This window comes from Opisthocomus hoazin, chromosome 23 (assembly GCF_030867145.1).
Source record: "Opisthocomus hoazin isolate bOpiHoa1 chromosome 23, bOpiHoa1.hap1, whole genome shotgun sequence".
NCBI classification, from domain to species: domain Eukaryota; kingdom Metazoa; phylum Chordata; class Aves; order Opisthocomiformes; family Opisthocomidae; genus Opisthocomus; species Opisthocomus hoazin.
Window position 1 is genome coordinate 10,894,622 of NC_134436.1, and position 25,581 is coordinate 10,920,202.

General features: G+C 41.7%; 1 protein-coding gene across 1 annotated transcript in view; it reads right to left on the reverse strand.

Annotated features, from left to right (window-relative positions):
• Nucleotides 1-13,796: 13,796 nt before the first annotated feature.
• GABRA1 (gamma-aminobutyric acid type A receptor subunit alpha1) overlaps nucleotides 13,797-25,581 on the reverse strand; it is a 41,508-nt gene continuing 29,723 nt past the window's right edge. Inside the window, exons 8-10 of the mRNA XM_075442229.1 lie at nucleotides 21,903-22,055; nucleotides 19,150-19,352; nucleotides 13,797-16,087 (exon numbers count right to left, since the gene is read on the reverse strand). Coding sequence (XP_075298344.1) covers nucleotides 15,779-16,087; nucleotides 19,150-19,352; nucleotides 21,903-22,055 — 665 coding nt within the window. The 3' untranslated portion in view covers nucleotides 13,797-15,778. The remainder of the gene's footprint in view (nucleotides 16,088-19,149; nucleotides 19,353-21,902; nucleotides 22,056-25,581) is intronic.

The window sequence follows — 25,581 nt, forward strand, 5'->3', positions numbered from 1 at the left end:
CTTTCTCTTTCTTTGCTGGTGGTAGTTTTCTGAAGACCTCTTGTTTGTGTAGTGCCCGTTTGAACCAAGCCACAGTATTGCCAGGGGTGCTGGGCTGTCTGTTGCGTCGACTGAAACTCAGGTGTCCCCCACGGCAGACCAAATAAGCATGCATATCTAAAGAAGCATTTACAAAAATCGCTTTTAACTGGAATCAGCTCGTTGTCGTTGATCAAGATGATGTACAGTGAGGACTCCCAGCCCAACTTGCTTGTGTGCTCCTCAGCAGTCTGCCAGTGAACAAGAATTGGCCCTCAGAGGTTTATACTTTGCAGGTCAGCAGGATTTGGTGATGAAGCAGGTTAATTTCCTTCACTCTGGATTAGGAATGTGGCTTTTCTGATAAACAATAAGTCTACCTTTACAGAAAATATCCCAGTAGGCCAATTAATTTGAATTTGTTGCATAATATTAATTGATCTAGTTAACTTGCTTGATTACTGCTTCATAACGACACAGGTAGCATGTCGTTTGATGCTGAGCTCTCTGAACTACTGCACAAGTTTCCTTGTTCTTGCCTTACATTTTAATCTTTCCTTTTCTATCAGAGATGCTTTTTTGTTTTTTAACTTGCTATATTTTCAAAATTAATTCTGATTAGCATTAAGTACTGTGATGTATTTAGATACGCTACTTAGTCACTGCTGGGTAAACTCTTCTCATGCCTTGCCTCAATTTCCTCATCCAGAGATGAGCAAGAGTTCTGTATTTACATCCTGCTGCTGTGGGTGGGAGTAAAACAGACACCACCACCAGTTCTTTTTCTTATCTATATTCCACTTCTGTCTCTTTGGAGCTTTGATTCTGATTTTCATTCCCACCCTTCCTGACAGCAGTGCATTGGAATGAAGTCTGTAAATTTTCGGCAGTAGCTCCCAAATCCCTACCCTGGTCAGTATGCAGCAGCATGAACCTACACCTCGTGTCAGTCATTTTCTCACTTGCTTTCCTGTTTTATCCTCCCGGTTTTGGCTTGTAGGTTTTCCTTTTATTGCTAAATAAAAGGATCCTACTGGTATCTGCACTCATCTGCTATTTCCATCATCTAAGCCCAGAAGTAAAACGCTACTATAATCCACTCTAAATCATATTATAACAATCCTCATTAATTGAGGCTTTGTCTTTAATCACCTCATAAGATTATGAAGATAGATTTTTGCCTAAAAGCTGCCACCCAAGCCATGAATAGGGCCACTGAATCTCCCTGAAAATCCTCTGTTTCTCTACGGTTGAAAATGTTACTTCATTAAAAACCTTTCGTTTGTATCCCAGCTTGATTCCGGCGTGCACTCTTTTGCACACATGACTCAGCATCATACTCACAACCTGCAAACTGCATCAAATAATTCAGATCTTTCTTCAATGCTGGAGTGCAAAAAGCCCGCAGCTATAACCCACATAATTTGCAACTCCAAAGGCAGGTCGAAAGTTGGATGGTTCAAAGTGATTTCCCTCATTAGGGCTGCAGTTTCTCATCAGATCTTTTGGTGAGGTAGGAGATGGTAGTGGCAATTACCTTGATTAAGGTGCAGGAATGTTTTTCTCTTTTCCAGATGTCTCTCCTCCAAATAAATCAGGAATTAAATCTGATTTGAATTATATGTGTGTTGGCTCAGTTACTACAATAACAGAAGTTTTGTGGTGTAGCTGGAGAGGGGCCTCAATTTTTAAATGAAGTCACGACTTAGATCTTGGTTGCTCAGCCTGAAGACATACAAATACAGCTAAATAGTAAAGTCCTGGAATGTACATCAACATCCTCAGATCTTTTTATTGGGGGGTGGGAGTTTGTTCCCTCTTTCTTTCTGCTGCAGCCCCTTGGAGTCTTCCTTTTCATGCACATAAGGCTTTTTTCACTTCCTAGTGCTCTCCTGTCCAGCCAAATCTCTGAAACCCAATACTGTGCTGCTTGCTTTCTTCCCCGGCAGGCCTCACTGCTCAGCTTTTCGTCTTTTGTACATAATACAATTTTCATACTCTTCAGTATAAAACAGAAGACAGACCACAGATGTGAGAATTTGTTTTATATGGCAAAATAAACCTAACATTTATAACAAGTTTTAGTAACTCTTGGAAGTTGAGCAGGATTTTTTTTATCTGCTATTTATTTCCTGTGAATCACTTGATACCACGTTAATATTGCTACATTGTCAGCCTTGCATTTTAGTCGTCACATTTAGAGTTCCACACTTCTCTTCGTAGCATCTTATATCCTCTATTCACTTTGAAATAAAATTCCTACAATTTCTCATCACAATTCTTTTTGAGCAAGAATGTATTGCTCAAAATATAATACATCTGTCTCTTCTAAAATCTGCAGGAGAAACCTTATGAGCACAGTAGTTAACAGGCTATTTTTTTATACTGATAGCTCAGTGTCTTACGTATCATATGGTGCAGTTCTACTTGATTTAGACTAGAGTGATGGTACATGGGTATTCCTAATTTAGGTTTCTCAAACTGTGCATTATTGGCTCCTAAAGACTGAGCATCCAGGCAGCTTGATGTTCAAAGTACCTGTTCATTAAGTATGATCTAATAAAAGTAAATTCCAGTATTTGTTCAACACTCACTAGGGGCAAACTAATTTCATGCACTAGGAAAAAAGTCTAAAAGATCTAGGCAGAAATATCTGTTGTCTTGTCCTTTGTGATGATACTGAATAGCTTCCCATTTCGAGACCTTACACAGCACAGACAATTTTAAACCACGCTCAGTGAGAGGGGTACAATTACTGCTTGCTTTAGTGAGGGATGTTAGCATTGCTAGATCTCAAATGAGAGAGGAAGAAACATTGTTTTTCTGACATACTTCACTCAGTGAAATTGAAAACACCCTTATCTCCTCCCCTGCTCCTTATCTTTGTAAATTGCTGCTTCCCTTGCTGGATGCTTGTAGAAGGAATGATACGTACAGGGGCGACTATCAACTGCTAAACCTGGGGTCATTAGCCAGTATAATCAAAGTAGAAGCCATGATCTTCCTCTCCCTTCTCTATATTTTGAGACCAAGTAAAATTTACCATATGGAGGAAAAGGATATTTAAAAAAAAAGGGATGGGGGAGGGGATTACTCATGCCAAAGATCTGTTTTGGTCACCTTACAGAGAGTGACAAAGTACTTTTGCTCCAAAAGCTGATTTTTCATCAAATCCAAAGGCAGTGTTAGTTTGGGATACAGTACTCGGAATGGGCAGGAGGGCAGCAGCTGCTTGGGTACAGAATCACAGAATAGTAGGGGTTGGAAGGGACCTCTGTGGGTCATCTAGTCCAACCCTCCTGCCGAAGCAGGGTCACCTACAGCAGGCTGCACAGGATCTTGTCCAGGCGGGTCTTGAATATCTCCAGAGAAGGAGACTTCACAGCCTCCCTGGGCAGCCTGTTCCAGGGCTTCGTCACCCTCAGAGGGAAGAAGTTCTTCCTCATGTTCAGACGGAACTTCCTGTGCCTCAGTTTGTGCCCATTGCCCCTTGTCCTGTCACTGGGCACCACTGAAAAGAGCTTGGCCCCATCCTCCTGACACCCACCCTTCAGATATTTGTAGGCATTTCTAAGGTCCCCTCGCAGCCTTCTCTTCTTCAGGCTGAACAAGCCCAGTTCCCTCAACACGTACGCGTCTCTCTGATGTGCTGTCTCCTTCAACTAGATCAGAGTCCACTCAATGGGGGGGGGGGGGGTTGGCATTTGGGCTGTACACACTTGTTCCAAGTCCGCTCTGGGGCACTGCTGGCCCAGGACTACTGCTCTCTAATCCTGGCATAGGTTGCCTGCAGACACTAAATCTTTCCACAAGATCTTTGTGGGTTTTACTCCCATCATCCCTTGTGGCATGAAAATCTCTGTCGCTGCAGTTTTGTCCCAAGTCTATTCCCTCTGTCTAGCCCTAACAAGTCTTGGCAAAAGCAAGCGTGGAACTAAAGCAGGTAGTTGAAGGTTTAGCAACATAGAAGGAATCTGCAAGGAATACCTAGCTCAAATGTTCTGTTGATATCACACAGAAATGTACTTTCATGATTTATTATTTTAACAAAATATGTTGAGAGTGAAAACTCAAAAATACATTTCAGCCTGCATGGTCCAAGACCCGAACTTGTTTAGGCACCCACGTTTCAGTGGTTAACCACAGCTAAGGAAGAGCTATCTGGCCATCATGTGCCCAGTTGCCACCTTTGGCCCCCCTGAATTTTCCTAGTTCAAGCGATGACTGTCTAGGTAAACACAACTTGAGAAGCAGGTTTATAGAAAACCCCAAGACTGTCCAACCAGGTATGTCCATGCAAGAAGACAGTAACTCTGTGGAGGAAGGAGGAAGAAAAGATGGCAAATGAACATAGCAAAGCAGAATGAAGAGCTCTGCATCTATCACGAGTCGAAATACTCATTTAGAATCGGACTTCCAGGTTAGGTATGTAATTGCCACTCGCATGTGTGAGTAGCTCGCCATTTATCTCCATGGGAATCTGGAAGACGGTTTGGGTGTTACTGAGCTGTGCATCACTCATGGGGTGCTCGCGCTGCCTCATTTGAAATTGTGGTTACAGCTCAAGCCACAAATGTAGAGGCTGAGTCACCCCAGCCGTGCTGAAGCTCACAGCTTCCTCTCAGCCAAAGGCGTTGGCAGCAGCTCAGAGGTGTACCCTAGCTGGGGAGAGGAAATGGGGCGAGAAGGTCCATCGGTGACAGAGGCTGGCATGCCTGTGTCTCACTGGCACGGAGCAGTCGCACTCGAGCATGCTGTTTTCAGGCACTGAAGATATTTAAATGTACTAGGCAAGAATAAACATCATATCAGAAAAGTTACATTTAGAGGATCTTATACCTTGTTACTAAAATGCTAATAATGAGTGAGGCAAATAAGGGAAGTTTTCAGATTATATGATCTGGTTTGCCATTGAAGATTATGAAAAGAACTTAATAAATAGACTTAAACTAAATTTAATAAATCCAAACTCACCATCTTAGCAGGTGGTGCAGCCATTGAGTAGTGGGATGTTATACCTGAGCTTCTAATATACTTCACTGCTTTGAGAAAAAAGGAAAGTAAGTTTGAAGTGGCTGCCAAACCTAAAAGTTTCCACTGATTTCTACAAAGTTGAAGAGGGTTTGTGGCACTGTTCACACTTCTCAGAAAACTGCACAACATGGCATCCTCTCCATGAATCCTGTTGTGTTAGTAGATGACCAGACAACAAAGTGAAAATTAACACTGAAGCTGTGGCAGATGTTGGGGAGAAAATTCCTATGTATGAATGTGTAAATATATCTACATTAAAATAAAATCTATCAACAGCATTCTAATAACTTGATTAGAGGTTTAGGACTGTTTCATTAGGGTTGAGACATCCCTCTCATCATCCCACAATTTAAGCTCTAAATATATGTATTTAAGACAGTAATTTTTCCCCAAGGATGTTCTGCCCTTGGCAGAGTCCCAGAGCTGAGGCAAATTTGTCTAAGGGTCAGCAGATTTTGCACTAGAAATATTTTTAGAGTATTTTATACAGATATACACTCTACCATTCCCCCCCCCCCCCCAGCCAATAGTAATTAGAAGCAATAAAAAACCACCTTTAATCTTTCTGATTCGCTGTAAAACCTTATTTCATATTTACTGAACAGCAGCCTCAGAGCATCCTCCATGGAAGACTTGAGTGCCATAAGGCAACTGGTTGTACTTAGTAATCTTCCGCATCAGTAGTTTTGCCTTTTGGGCTCCAAAATTGATTTTCCTCATCTTGGCATATCTTTATAGTTCTGCCCCCTGACCTCTTGCGCTGCCCTGGCCAGCAGTGGCACGGCTGGCAGCAGAAATGGGAGTCAGACTGGCGGTGTCTGGGACAGCAGAAGTGCCAGCTTTGTGAGGAGAGAGTCGAGACAGCCCTTTTGAAATCTGTTACAGCTGGGCATCGGCCACCGCAGAGGCTGTTCAAACTCAGGAAGCTTTCTTCTTTATGAAGAAATCCCCTGAAAGACAGGGAACGTGTCTACCCTGTAAGTACACAACCCAAAGTTGTTTTGAACATATTTTAGACTTCTAAGAATTTCGTAAACGTGTGAGAACCATTTATCTCTAAAGATCTTAGTGGGTTTTTTTTTTTTAGGAACATGCTGGAATGAAAAAACTCTCCATAAAATGTACCCTTGGTTTTCTTAAATTATCTTTTAAAAGTGCCTTAGCCACAATATTCTTGCACACTATTGTCTAGTACGGGCTAGACTTTTGGTTCTCAATAGCACATTTCTCTGCCAAGACCTCTAATGTACGTAATTGTAACCATTACTGTGGCGAGATTTCCACGTTTTCCTCCTCTGTTCTAATCACCTGCCTTTCACCTCTTTGTACAGCAGTCACTGCTGAGAAGTCCCAATCACTCACCACAGATTCTAGTTGCCGTTATAGCCAATAACAATAATGCCTAGCTGATACATGGCATTTTTTCTCAGCAGAATCTAAAGGTCATGCAAGAAGTCTGGGAGAGCAGAGTGAGTGGATCCTTGCCTGATTACTTCAAACACGTGAAGAGCAAGATAATTCTTCCTCTTAACCTTCATTTGTTTAAAGAGGAAAACATGAATTCAGAGCATTTGTTAGCAGATCAGCATCTTTGTCACCATTTCGTAAGGGAAGCAAAGCAATTATAGATAAAGCAACCGCTCCTCGTTCACCCAGAAAACGACTCAGTAGTTCAGGTCCTTGGAGAGTTCAAGCATAGCTACGCCATTGCATTGTGTCACCTGAGTTAGGGTGGTGTGACCACGGTGAACATTTTTCTTTTGATTGTGCACAAGTGGACAGAAAGTTATGTTTAGATGAGCAGTTTCCTAAACCCCAGACATGATGGGTTAGCAGTTCATATTACCAACAGGTCGTGGGCTGCTCTGCCCTTTTTTCCACCTGTGGAAGCCTGTGTAGGTTCTTGGACAGAGAAGTTATCTTAGTAGGCATCCAGTGTTAGTGGGTCCTTGGCCTTTCTGAAACACGTTAGGTTAGCTGTGGAAATTATCACATGAATACAGTGTGCATTTCATAAGAATATTTGAAGCATGGGGAATAACGAGTTGTGTGAGGACTGTTGGTCTCCCTTTGGAGGAAAGATAGGACAAGGACAACCTTCTGCAGCCCTTTCCAGCCTTATTGTCCAGTGGTGCCACAATGTCCCTTCCGAGGGGACCAGAGAGACAGCCCCACACTAGGGCTTAGGATTTTTCCCAGAAACCTGTGGCAGGCATAGTTCTGCTCGGCGTCGAGGTTCTCCGGCAGGGACACCTCTTTGGGCCACAGCAAAGACCGGGCAGGGGACCGCTGCTCGGGCGCGCGGGCACGGTCTCCTGCCAAAGCCCTGGCCTGACCAGGAGTGACGAAGCGGCGGCTGCGGCATCACCTCCTGCCCCATGGCGCAGACGCACATCTGCGCTGCTTGCCAGCCTCCCCCAGCCTCTGCTACCCTGCTCCACCTCTGGCTTCACAGCCTTCTTGCCTTCCATTTCTTCTGGTGTCGTAGGGGCAAAGTTTCTTTGTGTCCTTATTTTTCTCCGCGTGCGCTGATGAGAACGGTGCGTCCCTTGGGGCTGTGCAGAGTGCTGGCACTCTTTGCGTAGTGCCTCAAGTGGCAGAGGTGCCATCTTGGGCAAGCCCTGCTGGGTTACTGTGCAGAGACCAGCCACAGGGGAAACAAGACGTGGTCTTGATCTGGGACTGGGGACGTGACGCATTCTAACTCAGTTTCTGTTGTGTTGGTTTCTGTTCAAGGTCCTTTGCTGCGCTGACCTTGAAGCCAGTTTTCTTTACTTCAGTGATGCTCCCTGTCCAGCCACAGTTATGAAGAGAAATGAAAGATTATTTGTCATTTGCACTGACCATACCTTCTGATATCATCAGTCTTTTTATCTTTTAAACACGCATTCCCAGCTATTAAATACTAGATATCATAAAACAAAATAATAGCTAATAATCTGTGTAGCTTGCTTGTAGTACGGAGGTATAATAGCTTGTCTGACATTTTTTAGAGCCAATATTTACCTTTATCACTGGTAAGTGCCTCCTGAGACTCATTATTCATGTAATTCCCATTAAGAGCCAGTAGTAAAACAGCCTGTCGTCTTACAACTCTTGTTGTTAAGTACACTATGTTTAGTAATAAATATGTCGGCTTGTGCTACACTAGAGAATTATTATTATTTCCTATCTCCAGACATTTATGAATGAGTCATGTTTATAGACTTCTTTCCATTTACCTCTTGTAGTAGCCAGACAAAACTGCTTTTCTTTAGGTATATGGTCATATTTCATGAAGCTTGCCTATTCCCTTTGAACCTGAAGCTGTAACAAAATTAATATTCTTGCTTTTGATATCTCTTACTTTGCAATTAACCAAGGAAGATATTTGGAAAAAAGATACATTTGGAAAAAAGATACATTTGGAAAAAAGATACATTTGGAAAAAAGATACATTTGGAAAAAAGATACATTTGGAAAAAAGATACATTTGGAAAAAAGATACATTTGGAAAAAAGATACATTTGGAAAAAAGATACATTTGGAAAAAAGATACATTTGGAAAAAATTATGTCTGTTCTAGAACAATGTGATAGAAATACTTCACAGAATTGAGTTACTTGGACTTTTAACTGTTACTTCTGCCATCACTAAGGCCTGATACAGGCAGATAATAATTAACTTGTGTCTCTAATTTGTCTGATCAATTGCTCCATGCAGATCTACGACAACCCTCAGTATAAATTTCAAGCTCTGTTATATAATTAAGAAAAACCTTTTGCAGCAGCGTGAATATAAAGAGGAATTTTTTTTTCTTTCAAAGACTCAAACCCCATGTTTGTGTGGCTTACCACTTAGGTATTTGTGGCATTCTTCACGGGTCTGCAAGAAGAAGGCTTCTCACCTCACGCTCTGGCAAAATCCAGACTCGGAAAATTTTGTTAGCAGAACTTGATGCAAAATCTAATGATCTATTTCTTGCTTTCTGCTATAATTATTTTTTAGCATCACCAGTATGCTTTTAAAAGTCGTTCTCTGCACGGCTAGAAATATTGGGTAAGGTTTTCAAAAGCATCCAGCCCTCGTTTCGTTCCGCTCGTATCCACTTGAAAGAGTTTTGGTTGTTGTATTCACTCCTTTGCTAGCAGAAGGCCAATGCTCTCCGGGGGTGGGGGCCTGGAAGATGGGAGGTGGATCATCAGGACTAAAGCTATGATAAACATCTGAAAGTGAGCTTTCTGGTTTACCAGTTCTCTGTCTTATCCATAACAATCTTTGTCTTCCGTCTCAGTGTTCTTAAAATTAATTCTCAATTTTTATACTTTTTTGGGAGCTGCAAGCAAAAAACCTTTCGGTTCAAAAACTGTTCAATGGAAGTGGGTATTTTCAGCCTTGCCACCTTTGTTGGAAAGGCAGGCCTGGCTTAGTCACCTACAAAGGAACACAACCATGGAGAGGCAGTAACTCAGTGACCAGAACACAACTGCTATGCATTCTTAGCAAGCTGCCGCTGAAATCATGGCTGGGATCCTCTGGATATGCCCCGGGGAACTGCAAAAAGTTCCACTTTCTCTGGGAATCTGGCTATCTTCTCAGGGATATGGACATAGAAAGTGCACTAAGGTGTGAAAATTCTGGCCTTGCAACCAGCTAAACATTATGTCAGCACATATATTACTCTCATAACACAGGCTGCGTCCTTTCCAGCTCTTGAAACAGGACATGTTGCTCTAGTTACTTCATTTATGTTTTCTTCGCCGTCCTGCAGACAGCACGGTGAGGAAGGAGAGAGGGTGGCCAGAACCAAGCTGGTGGAGGTCCTAAGGACCCAAGGCCCCATTTTGCTTGGTCTAAATCAGCCCAGTTCCTTGCCAATCAAGCGCTGGTGAGGCGAGCTAGGGAGGAGATGACGGAAATGTGCAGAAGTCAGCAGGCGGAGTGACAGCGGGTGCTGTCTTACCAACACCTGGATCTAGCAGTGTGCTTTAAAGGTTGCTTTAGCTGTCTCATAACTGAAGAAACAAAATCCTATCAAGTCCCCAGTGGTTTACACTAATCTGCATATTATTTTGTCCTGTTTGTGAGGCTTAGCTGAGCATTATGTGTAGTTGGAAAAGTATTTCGCATCGCCATATTAAAACTAATGTTTGATCTAAGACTTCCAGCACCATTACCTTTGAGAACTATGTCCCTTACCTCTTTATGCCTGCTGTAGCCCCTCAGACAGGGAAAACATCAAAACTGAAGTTGAGTTTCATGGGATTTTGTAAAAAAAGCAAAAACTCTTGCCTAAAACACCTCCAGAAGCTATTGAAATCAACAGTTTTGTCAAAAAGGAGATGGCCCCTTAATTTAGCTGATTATGTTTAACTGAAAGAAGTTTGGTTTTTTTTTTTTGGTTTTTTTTTTTTTCTTAAATTTATGTTCTTACAGCAGGTCCTAACAATTGGCAGAGACTTTTACTCTGGCCTCTGTAGGCTTTTTCTCTTATTCAAAAGGTGCATTCATTTAAAAGATTCTAGGCTGAAATTCACTTTTCTGTTTTTGTAAGGTATTTCATAAAAAAGTAATTTAATTTAAGAGAAAGATTTTTCTATTGTAGCTTCACTAAGTTTCATTTTTGGGTTCGGATGACCATAAAAGATTTTCTTTTTGTTTAATTTTCTCTGGAATTTTTCATATCCTTGCAGTAAATTCATTGCATCAATAAATATCACTACAATGGAGGGGAATCCTAGAAGTTTGCAAACCGCTTGTTTAGAAGTGTGGTTCTGCTGCAACAGGCAGTAATAGAGGAGCTCTAAGTATGTGGGGTTTTGAAAAGTAAATTCCATGATTCCCATAGCAGCTAAATTATTTTTTTCCTATGAAGTACCTCAGTCACCTAGTAGTAAGCAGATGATGCATACAGCTAAAACCGTCATGTGGCAAACATAGTGCATCCCGGGCAGCCGTTAGAAGCCACTTGTGAACAAATTCACCTTCTTAGGCCTGGTCCAGATCCTTAGGCTTGTACAATTTGAGGTTAATTAAATACTCCGTGTACGAGAACATTCGGACAGAATGGCATCATATCTGTTTGCGTGCGCGTGTCCTTGGCTGGAGAGAGTTCAGCAAGCGCCTCGCTCCTCCCTTGACAGCGCGTTCCGGGAAGCAGAGCCCTTGGGGGGTCGATCTGTCTGCCTGCCTGCAGGTTTTTCGGGGGAAATGTCTCTGGGTGAAGCGCGTGTGGCAGCTGCGCTGCAAGTGCAAAATCGCCTCGGAGCATCTTCACGTGCCCCAGAGCCGCTGCCTCGGGTGAGCGCCCGGCAGCTGTGAAGCCATCCTGCCTGTTTGGACGGGCCTGCAGCCAGCGGGGAGCAGCCCCCCAAACTCAGCGTTCAAGGCTTCTGCCTCTCTCCTTGTGTTTGACGTAGTTTGTGGTCAGATGTAACCTGACAGCAACAGCTTGACGAGCTGGTAATACACTTCACTTGCAAAATGCACGTGCTAAGGCTGCAAACACTTTTATTTAAGCTGTGTCATGTTCATGCATAGCAGGAGGATTTTTTATTTTTTTCCTTCTGTGGATCTACTATAGGAAATCTGAGGAGATCTTGAGTTTTTATCTTGTAAAGTATGACTGATATTTTTACAGCCTCTGAGAAAAAGTTTGACTTTCTCCAGTCACGCTAATTTATCTGGACAGTCGTTCAGATACCAAGCACAGGCTGAAAGAGATTCTCTTACGATTTGCTCCCTGAAGCATGTGTGCCCCAGTTTCTAGCCATTAGGGTGTTTCATAAGCTTCTATTGTTTACCGTATTGGTGAAAAAGACGAGATAAAAAATGAAATAAGTTTTTTTGGGTCTCACATAGTCCAAGAATGACATTAAGATAGTAGTTGGTGTTGTAAAAATAAGTTCTTGGTCATTAAGAAAGTCCTGCAGTAGCTTCTAGGGATGGTCCAAGAGAAACTGGAGGAGTTTCCGCTGCTGATGTAACATCAGCGCAAGCCCAGTGACGCCGTGTCAGGGTGTCACGCTGGACTGCCTGGCGGCTGTCAACCTGCTCGTCTGACCAGGCTGTCCTTCCTCTCTGCCAAGCTGAGCAGGACTATATCTTCTCCTGAGTCAAATCCTGGTGCATGTAGACATTTTCACTCTTTTTACTCGAGTAAAAATGTCTGAGCGGTGACAAAGGAGATGCGAGGATCCCCGTGTCCGCTCTGCACCCGGCGCGTGGCCGTAGGAGGTGGGTGTTCAACCAGAGTCACGCGCCACTGGCTTCGCCAGGCTCCTCCCGAAGAGCCTCTGTGGGTTTCCACAGGGACGCGTCTCCGCGGAGTGAGTTAGTAGTAGGAGGCGAGGAACCGCGACGCAGCCCACGTTGTTCTCATTCAAAATAGAGGAAAGCGTAAGCAGTTAATCAAATCTGAGCCCGCATTAACCCCATCTTTCCTTCCATTTTGATGAATCCGTCTGGAGGACTCGCGCCAAAGAATGCTATGGTTATTGCTATATGCATATATGCACTTAATCAGCCTTTCCTGCTTTGGAGCCGCTAAAACGGTATGTCTGCAATGGGTTGTCTCCGCCTACATAAGAGCATGAGCCTTGCTTTCCAGGAACCTTTCCAAGAAAATTTGAGGGCTGAACGCACTGCAGTGCCTTCTCTTCTCTCTGTATTTTTCTATGCGGGAAAGAAGGAATAGTTGAGAGTTAAAATTTTCAAGCTATACATATGCTTGCTTGAATGCTATCCCCACAACTTATTTAATAAGTGAAATAATGTTATTTTATACAGCCTGAGGTTCTCTTCTAACAGCCTTTCTTAAATCTGCGCATTACTTAATGAAATCTATCACATAACGACCCACAGTTTTACTCCCACCCTCTGGTTTATCTGCCGTTTTCTCTGGGAGACAGCATTTTAGTCTGTTCCTACCCTACATCGTATTCGTTGTTGTGGCACTAAACCTTCACAATCGTTCATCTGATTCCATTAATTGCTTTACGGGATATACATTGTACAGACAGAACTATCTTTTTTTGAATGTCAAGTCAGATTTCGGAAACGTTCTTGTTGTTACATTTGTCCCTGGAAAACCCTGGACAGAAAACTACCTTTATTAAAACTGCATTCATTACCAAATCCACAGAAACAGAGTCTTTGAATGAATAGCAGTTTGTCAAGCAACGTGTCATAAAAGGCAGTAACTAAAGGAAACCAAAGTAAAACATTCGCTTTCATTATTGAACATTTTTAGCTTTATTATTATAATAGAATTACAGTCTGACATAAAATAAAGAGCTCTTGCTAAACTCTGTAAAGCAATACATGCTTCTGCCATAAACAACCTCTATTAGATTTAGGTTTTATTGCCACATCACTGCACTGAGGTGCAATAAACATTCAATGTCATCTTTTTAAAATTATCCCAGGAGTAAACAGCAACTGTCCTCTATAAGAGTGTATCATTATTTTCAAGGAAGACTTACTATTATTACATGGTTTAGCAAAGCATTGTAAAAAAGCTACATAGAGAATACCTTGTCTTGGATCAACTGTGCAATCGAGTTTATACAGTATAGTGCTGTTGGCATAGACTAACTAAGAGGTGATATAATGCAGTCCTTGCATAGCAAAAAGCAGACTAGTTAAGTAATAGTCACATCTAATGTGCAAAATGCAGACCAAAAGGTAGCTATGAACTGCTGGAAAGATAAAATGCCCTCAATGAACACACTAACGCCAAAAATAACAAGATAAACAAATACACAGAAGTTAAAGAGCCATAGTTTATTTTTTTCTATACATATATCTACACATGATACCAGAAGATGAAACATCCCCTTTTAAGAAGCTCCAATCAGATAACTTATCAAGTTTAGACAGGACTAAATGTTAGACAATGAAGCATTATTTAAAACAAAAAACAAACCCAAACTTCTCTAAATAAAACATTAACTATTTCCTTTTGTAGCTAGAGAACACCAGCTTTTTGATTTATCGAGAAAGAGTTTAGAAAACATTGCCTACGAAATTTGACTCTCAGTAGCTGTTTCTCTGGAGGCTCACGTAGCATTGTTTTAAAATTATTCGATACCACGTATTACGGTTTTTTAACTGATGCTTGCAAATATCCACCATTCTTCCCATCTCTTGGAAAAATATTTATCTGAAATTTTATTTCTAAGAACCAGCAGTAATGGTACTGACTAGAATTTGTTTAAAGGGAGCACAATACTTCCAAAATGGACGTCTTGTATTTAAAGCCCTTACGTATTGTTCCTACAAATATATTGCTACAGTAAAAATGAAATGTAGTAAGTTTACTCAGTAAAATCTATTTTCCTGTACATTCTTTTCTGTATGACTTTTTTGTATTTAATGCTACATATATTACATCACTTATTGTAACAGTTATGTATCGGCAAATATAGCAGTAATATACAGATGAACTTCTGTCTTAACAAATATGTCACCATTTTTACCTACCAAATGTAATCCCATACTTTAGTATTTATGCATGACCTGAGCAGACCAGTCATTAATCTAATAGTATACATTGGATGACATTGTCGAATTGCGAGCTACTGTACACTTAACCACTTTACAAATGGAATTCATTCCAAGCACTTTCTGCGTATCTATTTTTTTAGGCTTTCCAGTACCACTGTTTTGTTTTTTTATTCAGGCTCTAAATATGTTTTACTGAGCATTTAACAACATATTAAGAGCTAAGAGGTGAATCCTACACAATGTTTTAAGAACACAACTTTAAAAAAGTAAAAAAATGTACAATCTCATGCTGAATATTTACATATATTATTTAAATACTATATTTTTTCTTTCTGCTATCCATAAATCTCAGTCTAAAGCTTCTTTTTAATGTATCATTTTATAAAAGAATACATTCAACATATCTAGGGCTTGCAAAAATTGTTGGTTTGTTGGTTTTATTTTTTTTTAACTCTCCAAAACGTAGTGATGAGTAAAAGCTATCTGTAAAAGCCTCCTGGAATTGTTTAGATTAGGCAGGTGACAGAGGGAACTGGGGATCGGGCTGGATTGTGCGACCGGTTTTCAATCCAGTCTGGTGAGAACTGACTGCGCAGAGCAGGGCTGCAGGGAGACAGCAGCTGAAAGCCTTTGTTACCATTAGCTCTCACGTGCCGTACAGTGGCAAACCCTACCTAGAGTGAGGAGGTTTCTTTCTTCTTGAAAGACCATTTCATATTGTAAGTCAGGTGGTTTGGAATATAGAAGAGAAAAGGGATTAGGAAAATACCGTATCTCACGGGATTCAGCAAAGGGAAAGCTTTACAACCTTGAAAAGACTATAAACAGTGGGTGAATAAATGCTATGGTATAGTATGTGCACCAGGGACGTCATCCAAGAATATTTTCCCACTCCCCACAATGCTCTGAATAAAAATATCTTTTTCACATACATATACAATACCTTTCAGGGACATTCAGTACTAAGCTATCTACAAATGGTTTCCTTTTTTTTTATTATTATTCTACAACTCTTTCTTTCCCGTTTTCAGAATCACTTTTCCAAACTATAGTTTATATTGTTCTCTCCCCCACACAAAGTTTTTTTTAAATATACAGATATATTTTACCTTTTGTTAAATAAAGAAACCTTTATTTTCTCGAAGACAGAGGCAATGCAGCAAATGGGAATTACTGTATGTGAAAACGGGAAGCAACTCCCAGAGCAAAAGACGAAACAGAACTATACGTACAAACGAGGTTATTGGTGTGGAGTTGGAGCTTTTAACTGGGGCTCCCGGTTTAAATAGGTAGCCCAATAGACTAAGTTAAAGATGCCAAAAAGCAACGGGAAGGCTATTCTTGATAGTCGATCAATTTTACTGACGCTGTTAAAAGTTTTCTTGGGTTCTGCAGGTTTTGTTTCTGGCTTAACTTCTTTGGGCTCAATCGTTGCACTTTTGGCAATGGTTGCCAGCCCAGGGTCCCTTGCAATATTAGGGGTGTAGCTCGTAGCTGCAGCTGTGTAGGTGTTATTTTTCTTAATGAGAGGATCCTTCACTTTCTTTGGCTGAAGAAAGAAGAAAATGTTTTATTCTTACCGTCTTCTCAAAAGACAAAATTATGATACAGCATCATAAAATTTTGCAATTAATTGAATTAATACCACAAATTGTAATAAGCTGTTAGAAAGAAGTTAGTGTCTGGATACAACTCATGCAAAAAATTTAGGTGAAAACAAAGACAAAATCATCTGTGTTACTTGTATTAATTAAACCAAATTAGATGATGGATAAACAAAACTACCTTTAATCAACAGTGACAAACCACTCATAATTCAATGTCCCCTTCATCAACTGCATTTCATGACTAGGACAAAAACTTTAAGACCCTGAATTTCTTGATGTAGCTTTCCAATATTAGGACAAATAACTAAAGGTTTACACCAAAAGCAGATGCATTATGGAACAGAGATGTTGTTCTTGTTTGAATGTCACAATTGGATCATGATGGCTGAAATGTCACTCCACAAGGGCTTGAACAGCCGTATGATTGTCGCATCCACCTATCTATACCGCTAACGCAAGGATGTATTGAAAAATCTCCTAGTGGGGACGAACTTCTTGATCAGAAAGACTATCTAGATTTTTCCCCTGCTAGTATTCTACTTCTGGGATCTACTCGTAGGAAAAAATTTTGATTTGGACATCTGGGGTTACCAGCTGGGATTCAGCTGTCCCTGTGCGGACAGTCCAGACCTTTCGTCCAGCCACTGCAGAAGGAGGAACGCAGCAGAGAGATGTAGTGGGTCGTTAAGGAGGTGTAAAGACAAGCACCACTTTGCACCAAGTTCCTCTGGTCATGAGGAAAAAAAAACAGACAACAAAAACATCTCAGGAGCTTAGAAACTCTTTAGGGCAGCATTTGCCACAAAAAAGAATAGGCAAATGCTATCCTCTCTGTCCTCTCAGCAGGGAAAAACAAAAAGATATGGCTAAAGAGAAAATAGCAGAGTGTGCTCTGTCCCGTCATTGCACAGGACAGCAAATACAAGTCTCTTTTCAAGGAGCAGCTGTCCCGCAGAGGCAATGCTGTTTAAAGCAGTCACGGGACTTCTAATGACAGACCAGCCAGAGACTGGTGGCCCTGCAGACTGCCCTGGGGGGTTCTGGCAGAAGGTCCTTGCTCAAGAGGTGAGCGTTTCGGGGAGCGGCTGGGTGCTGCGGGCCTGTTCCCTGCTCAGGCAGATCCTCCAGCCAGCAGCAGCCAACCCAGCAGGCCAAGGACCGCTCCACCGGGGCCTCGGAGGAGACCCTCCCCGGGGACTTAAACGTCATCAGAATCCAACCCACAGAAAGTCACGACACCAGTCAGGGTCTGAACATCTCATGTCAAATTCAACTTTATGAAAAAGTATATTACTTTATGACAGCTGATTAGAGCTCTGGATGTTCTTTACAATGAGGGTGGTGAAACACTGGAACGGGTTGCCCAGGGAGGTAGTGGAGGCCCCATCCCTGGAAACATTCAAGCCCAGGTTGGACAGGGCTCTGAGCAACCTGATCTCGTTAGCGGTGTCCCTGCTCGCTGTGGGGGGGCTGAACTAGATGACCTCTGGAGGTCCCTTCCGACCCAAAACTTTCTATGATTCTATGTTGGGGAGCAGCGATGCTCTCTTCGCCGCTCGTTTGCCTGGCTTGCCTTTCCTTACGCCAGGCACTGGGACGCCTTGGCTGCCCCATAGCGAGCCGCACCTGAAGAGCCTTTCTTGAGGTTGTGTTGGAGTACGGTGTTCATGTCAGTGTGTGTTTTTCTGAAAATGTAATGTTCTTTGAAACAGATGAAATGGCTGATTATAGTAACTATGTTACAGGATATGTTATATTAACACGGCAATATTTGACATTTAAGGGGTTTGTTCTATTAATACAGCCTAATTTTTTACAACAGATATGATGAAGACAGAAGCTCAACACCGAATCAAACAAATCATTGTCGATGAAAGCATCAGCAGCAGCTGGAAACTCCACATTCACCAGCAGTCGTGCAGCTCGTTACTGTAAGTTTGTTTTGTTACTTCACTCATCTGTTCTACAATACTGTTGTATTAGTTGTTGGTGTGTAAATCTCCTAATTTTATTTCTGCTTTCTCACTGACTTATGCAACTAAAATAGCAAAAAAAAAATAAAATTTACATGTAGGCATAGACTTCTGAATGAAACGCATATATTCGCGTACCAGCGAGTAACATCTGCTCTTCCAAATATTTATTCTGCTGAATCTCTAGTCTGTGAATGTTTATAATAACCAATTAGGCAAGCAAGTTAAAACTCTTTCATGATCTCTCGCAAAAAAAAAAACCCAAACCAAATGAGCTTCCTCACAGAAGCAGCTGACATGATGGCTCATAGGAAATGGGAAATTTTCTCCCCCAAACGCCCTCGACGGTTTCTCGATGCAGCTGTGGTCTGCAGCCCAGCCTGGTCCCGGACCAGAGGGAGTTGGGGAGGCACCGCTCAGGACTGCACGCTCCCACCAACACAACTGTCAGTTCTCCCCCCAAAGCAAAGCAATTTCTCATATAGACTGAGAAGTACAAATAATATTTCTTTTTTTAAAAAAATAGGCAGTGACAGGAGGCAAAAGAAAGGAAAGAAAAAGTCCTGCGGTGGCCGTGGTCACAGAGCAGTCCTCCTGACGGTCGTGTTGGGGAGCAACACACTTTGGCAACTGCCAGACAGTAGCCACTAGATTTTTTTTTTCTACTTTTATACTGAGGCATCCGCATTTTCTCTGGCTTGAACACTAGAAAATTGATTACTTTCCCTTAAAAACAACACGTTTGTCCTCTTTCTGCTCATTTGTACAAGTCAAAATCTCAGTAAATTTTTTTTAATGATTAATAACATAAAATACCATTCAGTATGTCAGAAGTAGTATTTAGGTGCTCTGTGTCTACGTAATTATTGTTTATGTATAGAAACGCTGTGCGCGTACACATGAGGAACTTCTTTTGGAATAATTACTATTCTAAATAATGAGGCTTTCTGATGGGCTAAACCCCCCTCCCCCATATAGCGACCAAGCACGACGCAGTGTCACCTGCCGGGACAGACAGGAAGCGGCGTTACCTTTTCCGGAACGACGCTCTTGCCGTCCCACGCGTAGCCCCTCTTCGTGAAGTAATTCACTGTGGCAAACTCGATGAGCGCGGAGAAGACGAAGGCGTAGCAGACCGCTATAAACCAGTCCATCGCAGTGGCGTAGGCCACCTTGGGCAGAGAATTCCTGGCGCTGATGCTCAGGGTAGTCATGGTCAGGACAGTTGTCACTCCTGCAAAGCAAACACTTTTAGCGTCTTTAGGTCAGGGGCTCTGTTTGGTGCTTCATCTCCCAGCTATTAAAATAGAGGGGAAAGCCTTGTCTTCACTGCTAATTCTTAGAAACTTCCCCGCTTCAGTTCGGTTGCTAACTGAGGAGATCTGATTTCAAGTTCTGTGGCAGCTGCAGGATCTCCAGAACATCTTTTATACCTTTATTCCTTGACGTTGTCGTAGTGGAATGATATTTTTTAAGTTGGAATGCAAATAATCTTTTGTGTTGTGGACGGGACACTACCTGACGCGTCTTGGTGTTTGGCAAATCATTGTTGCTGTTCCTGATTCATGCCCTGCGAATTGTCCTACAGATGTAGCAATTTAACACTTTTAGTTCTGTCTTGCAGCAGTTCTCAGATACTTAGATAGAAAACTATAAAACCTGTTTGCATTCCGTTTATTTGGTATCTGATCCTTCAAATGTATACCCAAATGCACTCAGCTTTAGGTGACGGTACATGTATTTGAGTTGATGGGTTTACAGATTGCTGTCCCTTTATTCACTGATGCCCTGAAAATGGCAAATTTATGTAATAACAATGCTAGCGTAATTTGCATTTCTGATACCACAGCTTCTCACTGCTGCTGAACCTCTGCCCTTCCCCGGCCGCAGAGAGCAAGCAGGGCCTGAAAGAAACACCCTGCAGACGCAGGCTGGGCATCTGCATCAGCTCACGGCTCCACAGGTTACCCTGACAACGGCAGTGCCGGGCGCTGAACGCGTCCGGCGAGCCCATCCTCGCCGCACTGTTCACAAAAACGTGCAGTGGTCTGACACAGGCCAGGTAACGAGCGGCGTATTGACGAGCTGGTGGAAAGAGCTTGATTTACTAGCGCCTAATGAGGAGGCAGTTCCTCTTCCCTGAGATACAATCTAATCTTGTCTTTGACTCCTTACTCGTGAGTTTGTTTCTCTTGCATAGTAGCAAAACAGGATTTCCATTTTTTGTCATCTGTGGTACTAAATGGGCTGAAAGATATAAGTTGTGCTTCTGTGTGTATGTACCTTCATGCAAACCTATCTGAAACGCTGTTTCACTGCCACTAAGAAATGGAAAAGCTACCCTGATACATAACAATGGAGTAAACACGAGCCTATTTACTGAATAACTGTCTTTTAGAAGGAAAACTTTCAAAGATGTGTGGGGTCTTGAGCCTGTGGGACAGCAGCTCGAACATCGTGCAGCATTATATACTATTCACTGTGAGACTAGGAAATTGTGTGCTCCAGCCAGGACGATGAAGTTTAGCATTTCAAATTGATCACCCGACATTTCTTTGTAAAGGGCACATGCAAAAAGAGGTAAAATAGTCACAATTTCAACAGTTTTGACTACACAGACACATAAAAATCCCAGGTTAATTCCCAGTGAAGTCCATAAAAATTCAGAACTCATTTTAAATGTTAATCTACACAATATTATGTAAAACATATTAAATTATACTGTCCTCTAAACCAGTCTTCTGTAAACGCAGATCTGCATGTCAGCAGAAAGCCTCTACTTGGCTCATGAGGTCTGCAGCCATGCAGGGTGTGGTGGACCTCCAGCGGCCCTGGGCCACCAAGGCACAGCAGCGAGGAGTGCCAGCACGGGGCCCTAAAACCAGCTTGCGTTCAACAAAAGCTTCAGCGCCTGCGTTTCTCAGCGCCAGGCCTTGCGACGCTCTGGCTTTCCTACGTCCTGTGTAACTGGGTAAATTCTCTTGGGCAAAGCACGAGGGCCCATGGTGTCCTGCCCCGGCAGGGAAACTGCTGCAAAAGGCAACTCAGCTGGGCGTTCTTCCACCTGCTTCTGCCAAAGGGGTTCGGGTGTCCCCTCCGAACATCCCAATCTCAGGTTCTGTTGGCCTTAACTGGAGTTTCGTTATCTTTTTTTTTAATTATATACTTGACTTGGATTAATATCCCCAAAGAATACGCGGGCTGTTCATTTCTATTTTTAAGAGAAGCATTTGCAAGCAGTGGCTCAAACAGCAGGGATCAACTGTATCAACTTCCAGTCCCTCAGACTGCCTTCTTACTGCGTTCGCTGAGTGCATCCTTTCACCACTGTACACACAATAAATCGTCACTGATTTCCCAGGACACCTTTAGCGGCAGCCTGCAAAAGGGACTGGTGAAACAGATTTTTAAGGATTTTCAAAGGGTCTAAGAAGGTCAAATGACCAACACCCGTTGATTAAAGCCTTTTTGATAACCCCCACCATGAACGTCGTTGCCATCGTCAGAAATGTTTTACTCGTATACTTCTTGTTTTGGAAAAGTGGGACTGTAATAGATTGCTTAAGATATTTTCAGGTCTCTTTTTACAATCAGTTTAAAAGCTTTGGACCTTAAATCAGTTTGTGCTACATCCTCGCCATGAAACGTGTTAACTACCACGTACTGCGCTACGTCCAGGCTCGTGCTGTTCTCCAGGATCATGCTACCTGTCACCAGTTTTACCCGAAAGCTTCTTAAACCCGTTTGGCTTACGACTGCCAAGTGGTTTATAGGTCTTGCTTACCAAATACAGTTCTTGCTGGAACAGATTCTCTGTTAAGCCAGAAGGACACCTGGGACAGTATCACTGTCATGATGCACGGCAGATAAGTCTGGATGACAAAGTAACCGATCTTCCTCTTCAAATGAAAATGCGTAGTCATAACAACGTATTCCCCTAAAACCAAGAAAAACAGCAACATCAAGGCTTTTATAAATATACAAATTAGAGGGCTTTACAGGAAGTATTTTTTCATTATATTCATCCCTACTGTAAAAAAAGAAGTCCTCAGATCAAATTGGGTCAGCTCTGAAGAAAACATTTAATAAAGCAGGTTCTGAAGTTCCGCTAATAACACAAAACTAGGCAGTTCTGGGAAATGCTAATTAAATTTACATCTTTTCATCTCTGGCGAGTAGTGAATGAAAGTCTGCATTAACGGGCAGCTGTTTAGGCCTCTTGTGAAAGATTTTATTCCATTAGAAGATGGCAACCCACCACAATATACGCATGTAAACATCATATAAAGACTAAATCACAACAAGTGCTCGGAGGTGTTTCAGTTGGGCCAGGCTTAGGATGTTACTGTTGTGGTGGTGTCTGCGTTACCACTGTCTGTGCTTTATGTGCTCTGCAGATTCGCTGCCCTTGTTCCGCTCACTCAGTACCTTGCTGAGTGGTTATTCTCTCCTGAAGGAGATGGACAATGCCAGAGTAACACAGAATATTTTCATTAGAACTACCTTTCTGGGTGCTGCAAAACATAGGAGCTGGGTATTCTAGTTGCAATTGAAAGGAATCTGAAATATTTATATAACTTTATAAACCTTTACTGCCAGAGCACAGCAAATAATGCCTCATTTTCAGATCATTCGTTAAATAATTGAAAATGGATTTTGCAAAACAGTATATTCTCAAAAGACTGAAAAACCTATTGTTGTGACCTTTTTTTTGGAGTAGATGAATACTTCTTATTATGCAACAAACATTGCCTTCGGAAAGAAACAGGTGGACACGTAACTGAATGGCAACCTCTGTCCAGATGAGAGATGACAGGTGAAATTACAGTTATTCTATTTTAAAACGTAGGCAGTTGGAAAGAGAAAGTTGCTCTTGCACAGGAAAAGCTTAAACTGGATTGAAAAACTGTGTCTAGACATTGACTGCTTCTGCACCGAGCATGTCAAATGCCCTTCTCTTTAATTCAGAGTCTAGAAGATCATTCATTTGAACCATCTTGTTCATTGTCTAACCCTGAGGAAAGCTTATAAATAAGATGTGACAATACTCCTGGTATGCTTCAACACAAACGACAGTAGCAAAGGGGGAAAAGAGAATCAATTATGGATTGAGAGGTAAAGCAAAGGACAGACAAGGAAAAATTTCATTCAAAAACAGGACTGGCAGAAGTGCTATGGTGGGCATTATTGCTTGAATTTTGCTCACCTTTCTTTAACTTTCACGGCAACAATCTTCTTTTATGATTATGATCTTATGAAGGGTGCCAGCCTTGGCTAGAAGAGCCAATAATTTAATTTTATCTACTAAAATATGACGTGGGAAGCTATTTTAATGCAATCAGATACAGAATGCTCACAACGGCATGTCAGAATTAATTCAGCGACTGTAGAAGGCAAGCTAAGAATACAGAGTGAATACACCACTGTAGTCTGAAGCTTTATTTAGCTGCTTAAATTATCAAAGTATTTTTAACCTCTGGAAAATGAGAACAAGATTCAAAAGCATAAAAGCAATTAAAAAGACAGGGATTACTCTCATCTGCTGAGCACTGCAGCAGGTCTGAGCTAGCAGTCAGCTAAAGGTAGCGCCGTGAGGAATGAATCAGGCAACGCATAGGCCTAGAATAACGCCTACAGTTCAGTTACAAGGCAAAAGCATGGTTTTAAGTCTCCAAAGAACCAGTGGACTGCAGTAACCTATTAGAAGGTAGCAGATCTTTGATGAGATTTACTTAAATAACCGCAGGACACGACAGCACTCCATTTATTTACTGAATCTTTCACTTCTCCCATTTGATGGCTTTAACTGAGAAGCATACCCACATTCACGACAGCTGCTGGCCACTGCCTAACTCCCCAGCAATTCCTCTGCAACTCTGTTTTCAAAGGTTTGTAATTAAGCTGCAAAATTCCCTACCAGCTAAAATTTCAAATAGCTCTTGAGCAAAATATTTCCTGTATTCATAGTGTCTGATTACCAGCCTTGCACAAGTTGTAGCTTATGCATCTTACATTCTCTTCTCTCTTCTCCAAAGAAATTAGAAAGAAAGGTATTTCTTTTTAGCTTCCTTGGAATTCCTAAAGCCTTCTACAGATAACTGTGTTGAGCAGATAAACTTGTTTTTCATTTTATTTATTCCCCGAAGTTTAAATTAGTTTGTCTGCATTGCACAATCCGAAGCGTTTAAAAGCGGTCACACGACTCCTTCACCTGTATTCACTTCATGTTTCGAACGCTGGTCCGCATTCGCACGCTTCCAGCGCTCTGCAGGGTTTGTGCCTGTGCTTCACGCTTTTGTAGCCGCAGCTTTCAGCCAGCCCTGAATTCTACAGTATATCACAATCCCCGAGTCAAATGCTCAGGCGGTGTGAACTAACCTGCGTCCTCAGAAGAAAACAGTTGATAGTTCAGTAAAGCTACAACAAATCTACTACCCAGTGTTCTGTAAACTATTTGTAATAAACACAGTTTATCAGGTAAGCACCTAAAATTAATGTGTCTCACATCAAACGTAAGGTTTGAGGTGGGGACTGAGTTTTAGCTACAATAATACTTTTTCTATCACTGTAGATAGGAACTAAGTCTTTTTTTGCCATTAATTTAAACCAAAGTATTTCTCATTTACTGCTTATGCCTTGTGGCCCAGTAGAAAAACTCTTAAGCACAGCATCCTCTCCGCAGATTGACAGAACATCAGAAAAAATATACCACTGCAAGTATAAACCCTGAGGATTCTCAGTGCAAAGCAACGTTTTCAAGGTGGCAAAAGAATTCTATGTAAATAGAAGCTTGCAGGATTCCTTCAAGCATCTGTTCAGGTGCCTAGAAAAATGATCATTTTAAACTCTGAGTTAATATGAGCCAGGAGCTGGAGAGTGACAGGGATTTTGCATACAAGTGAAAAATGGATGACTCTGCTTAAGCACAACAGCAGCAACAATAATTATTGTTTTGTTTACTGAATACTATTTTTAAGCCTGTAGTACCTGTGCGCTCTATTGCCAGTACAGATGAATAACTATGCTATAAAAAAGTTTTAGTCCTTCAAGATTCTCGTCATACAAAAACCAGTATTTGTAGTTATTTTGTTCTAGATCCAGAAATAAGAATAGCAGATGGCCTACTAGCAATGGAAGAAATTAAAGTGGGAGGGGAAAGTACTCTGTCGATTCTCCAAGTCATTTAATAGTTTTGAGACTGTTTAGAGTAACCTAGTTACACCCAAATTCTTGGAAAATGCATGTCTGGAATTCCAGACAACTATAAGTATCAGCTTTAAATCGCCCAAGGTGATCTAAATTCCTCTAATGATGCACCGAATCAGCTGCACGAGAGCTTCATTTTCTTGCCTAATAAAGGCGCTGAGAACTCTGAAGATTTGTCCTCAATTCCTTTTGTCTTTTTATCAGATGAGTCATCACCCACAACTCTGAAAGCAGGGAGGGATTTTGCCATTTTCGTT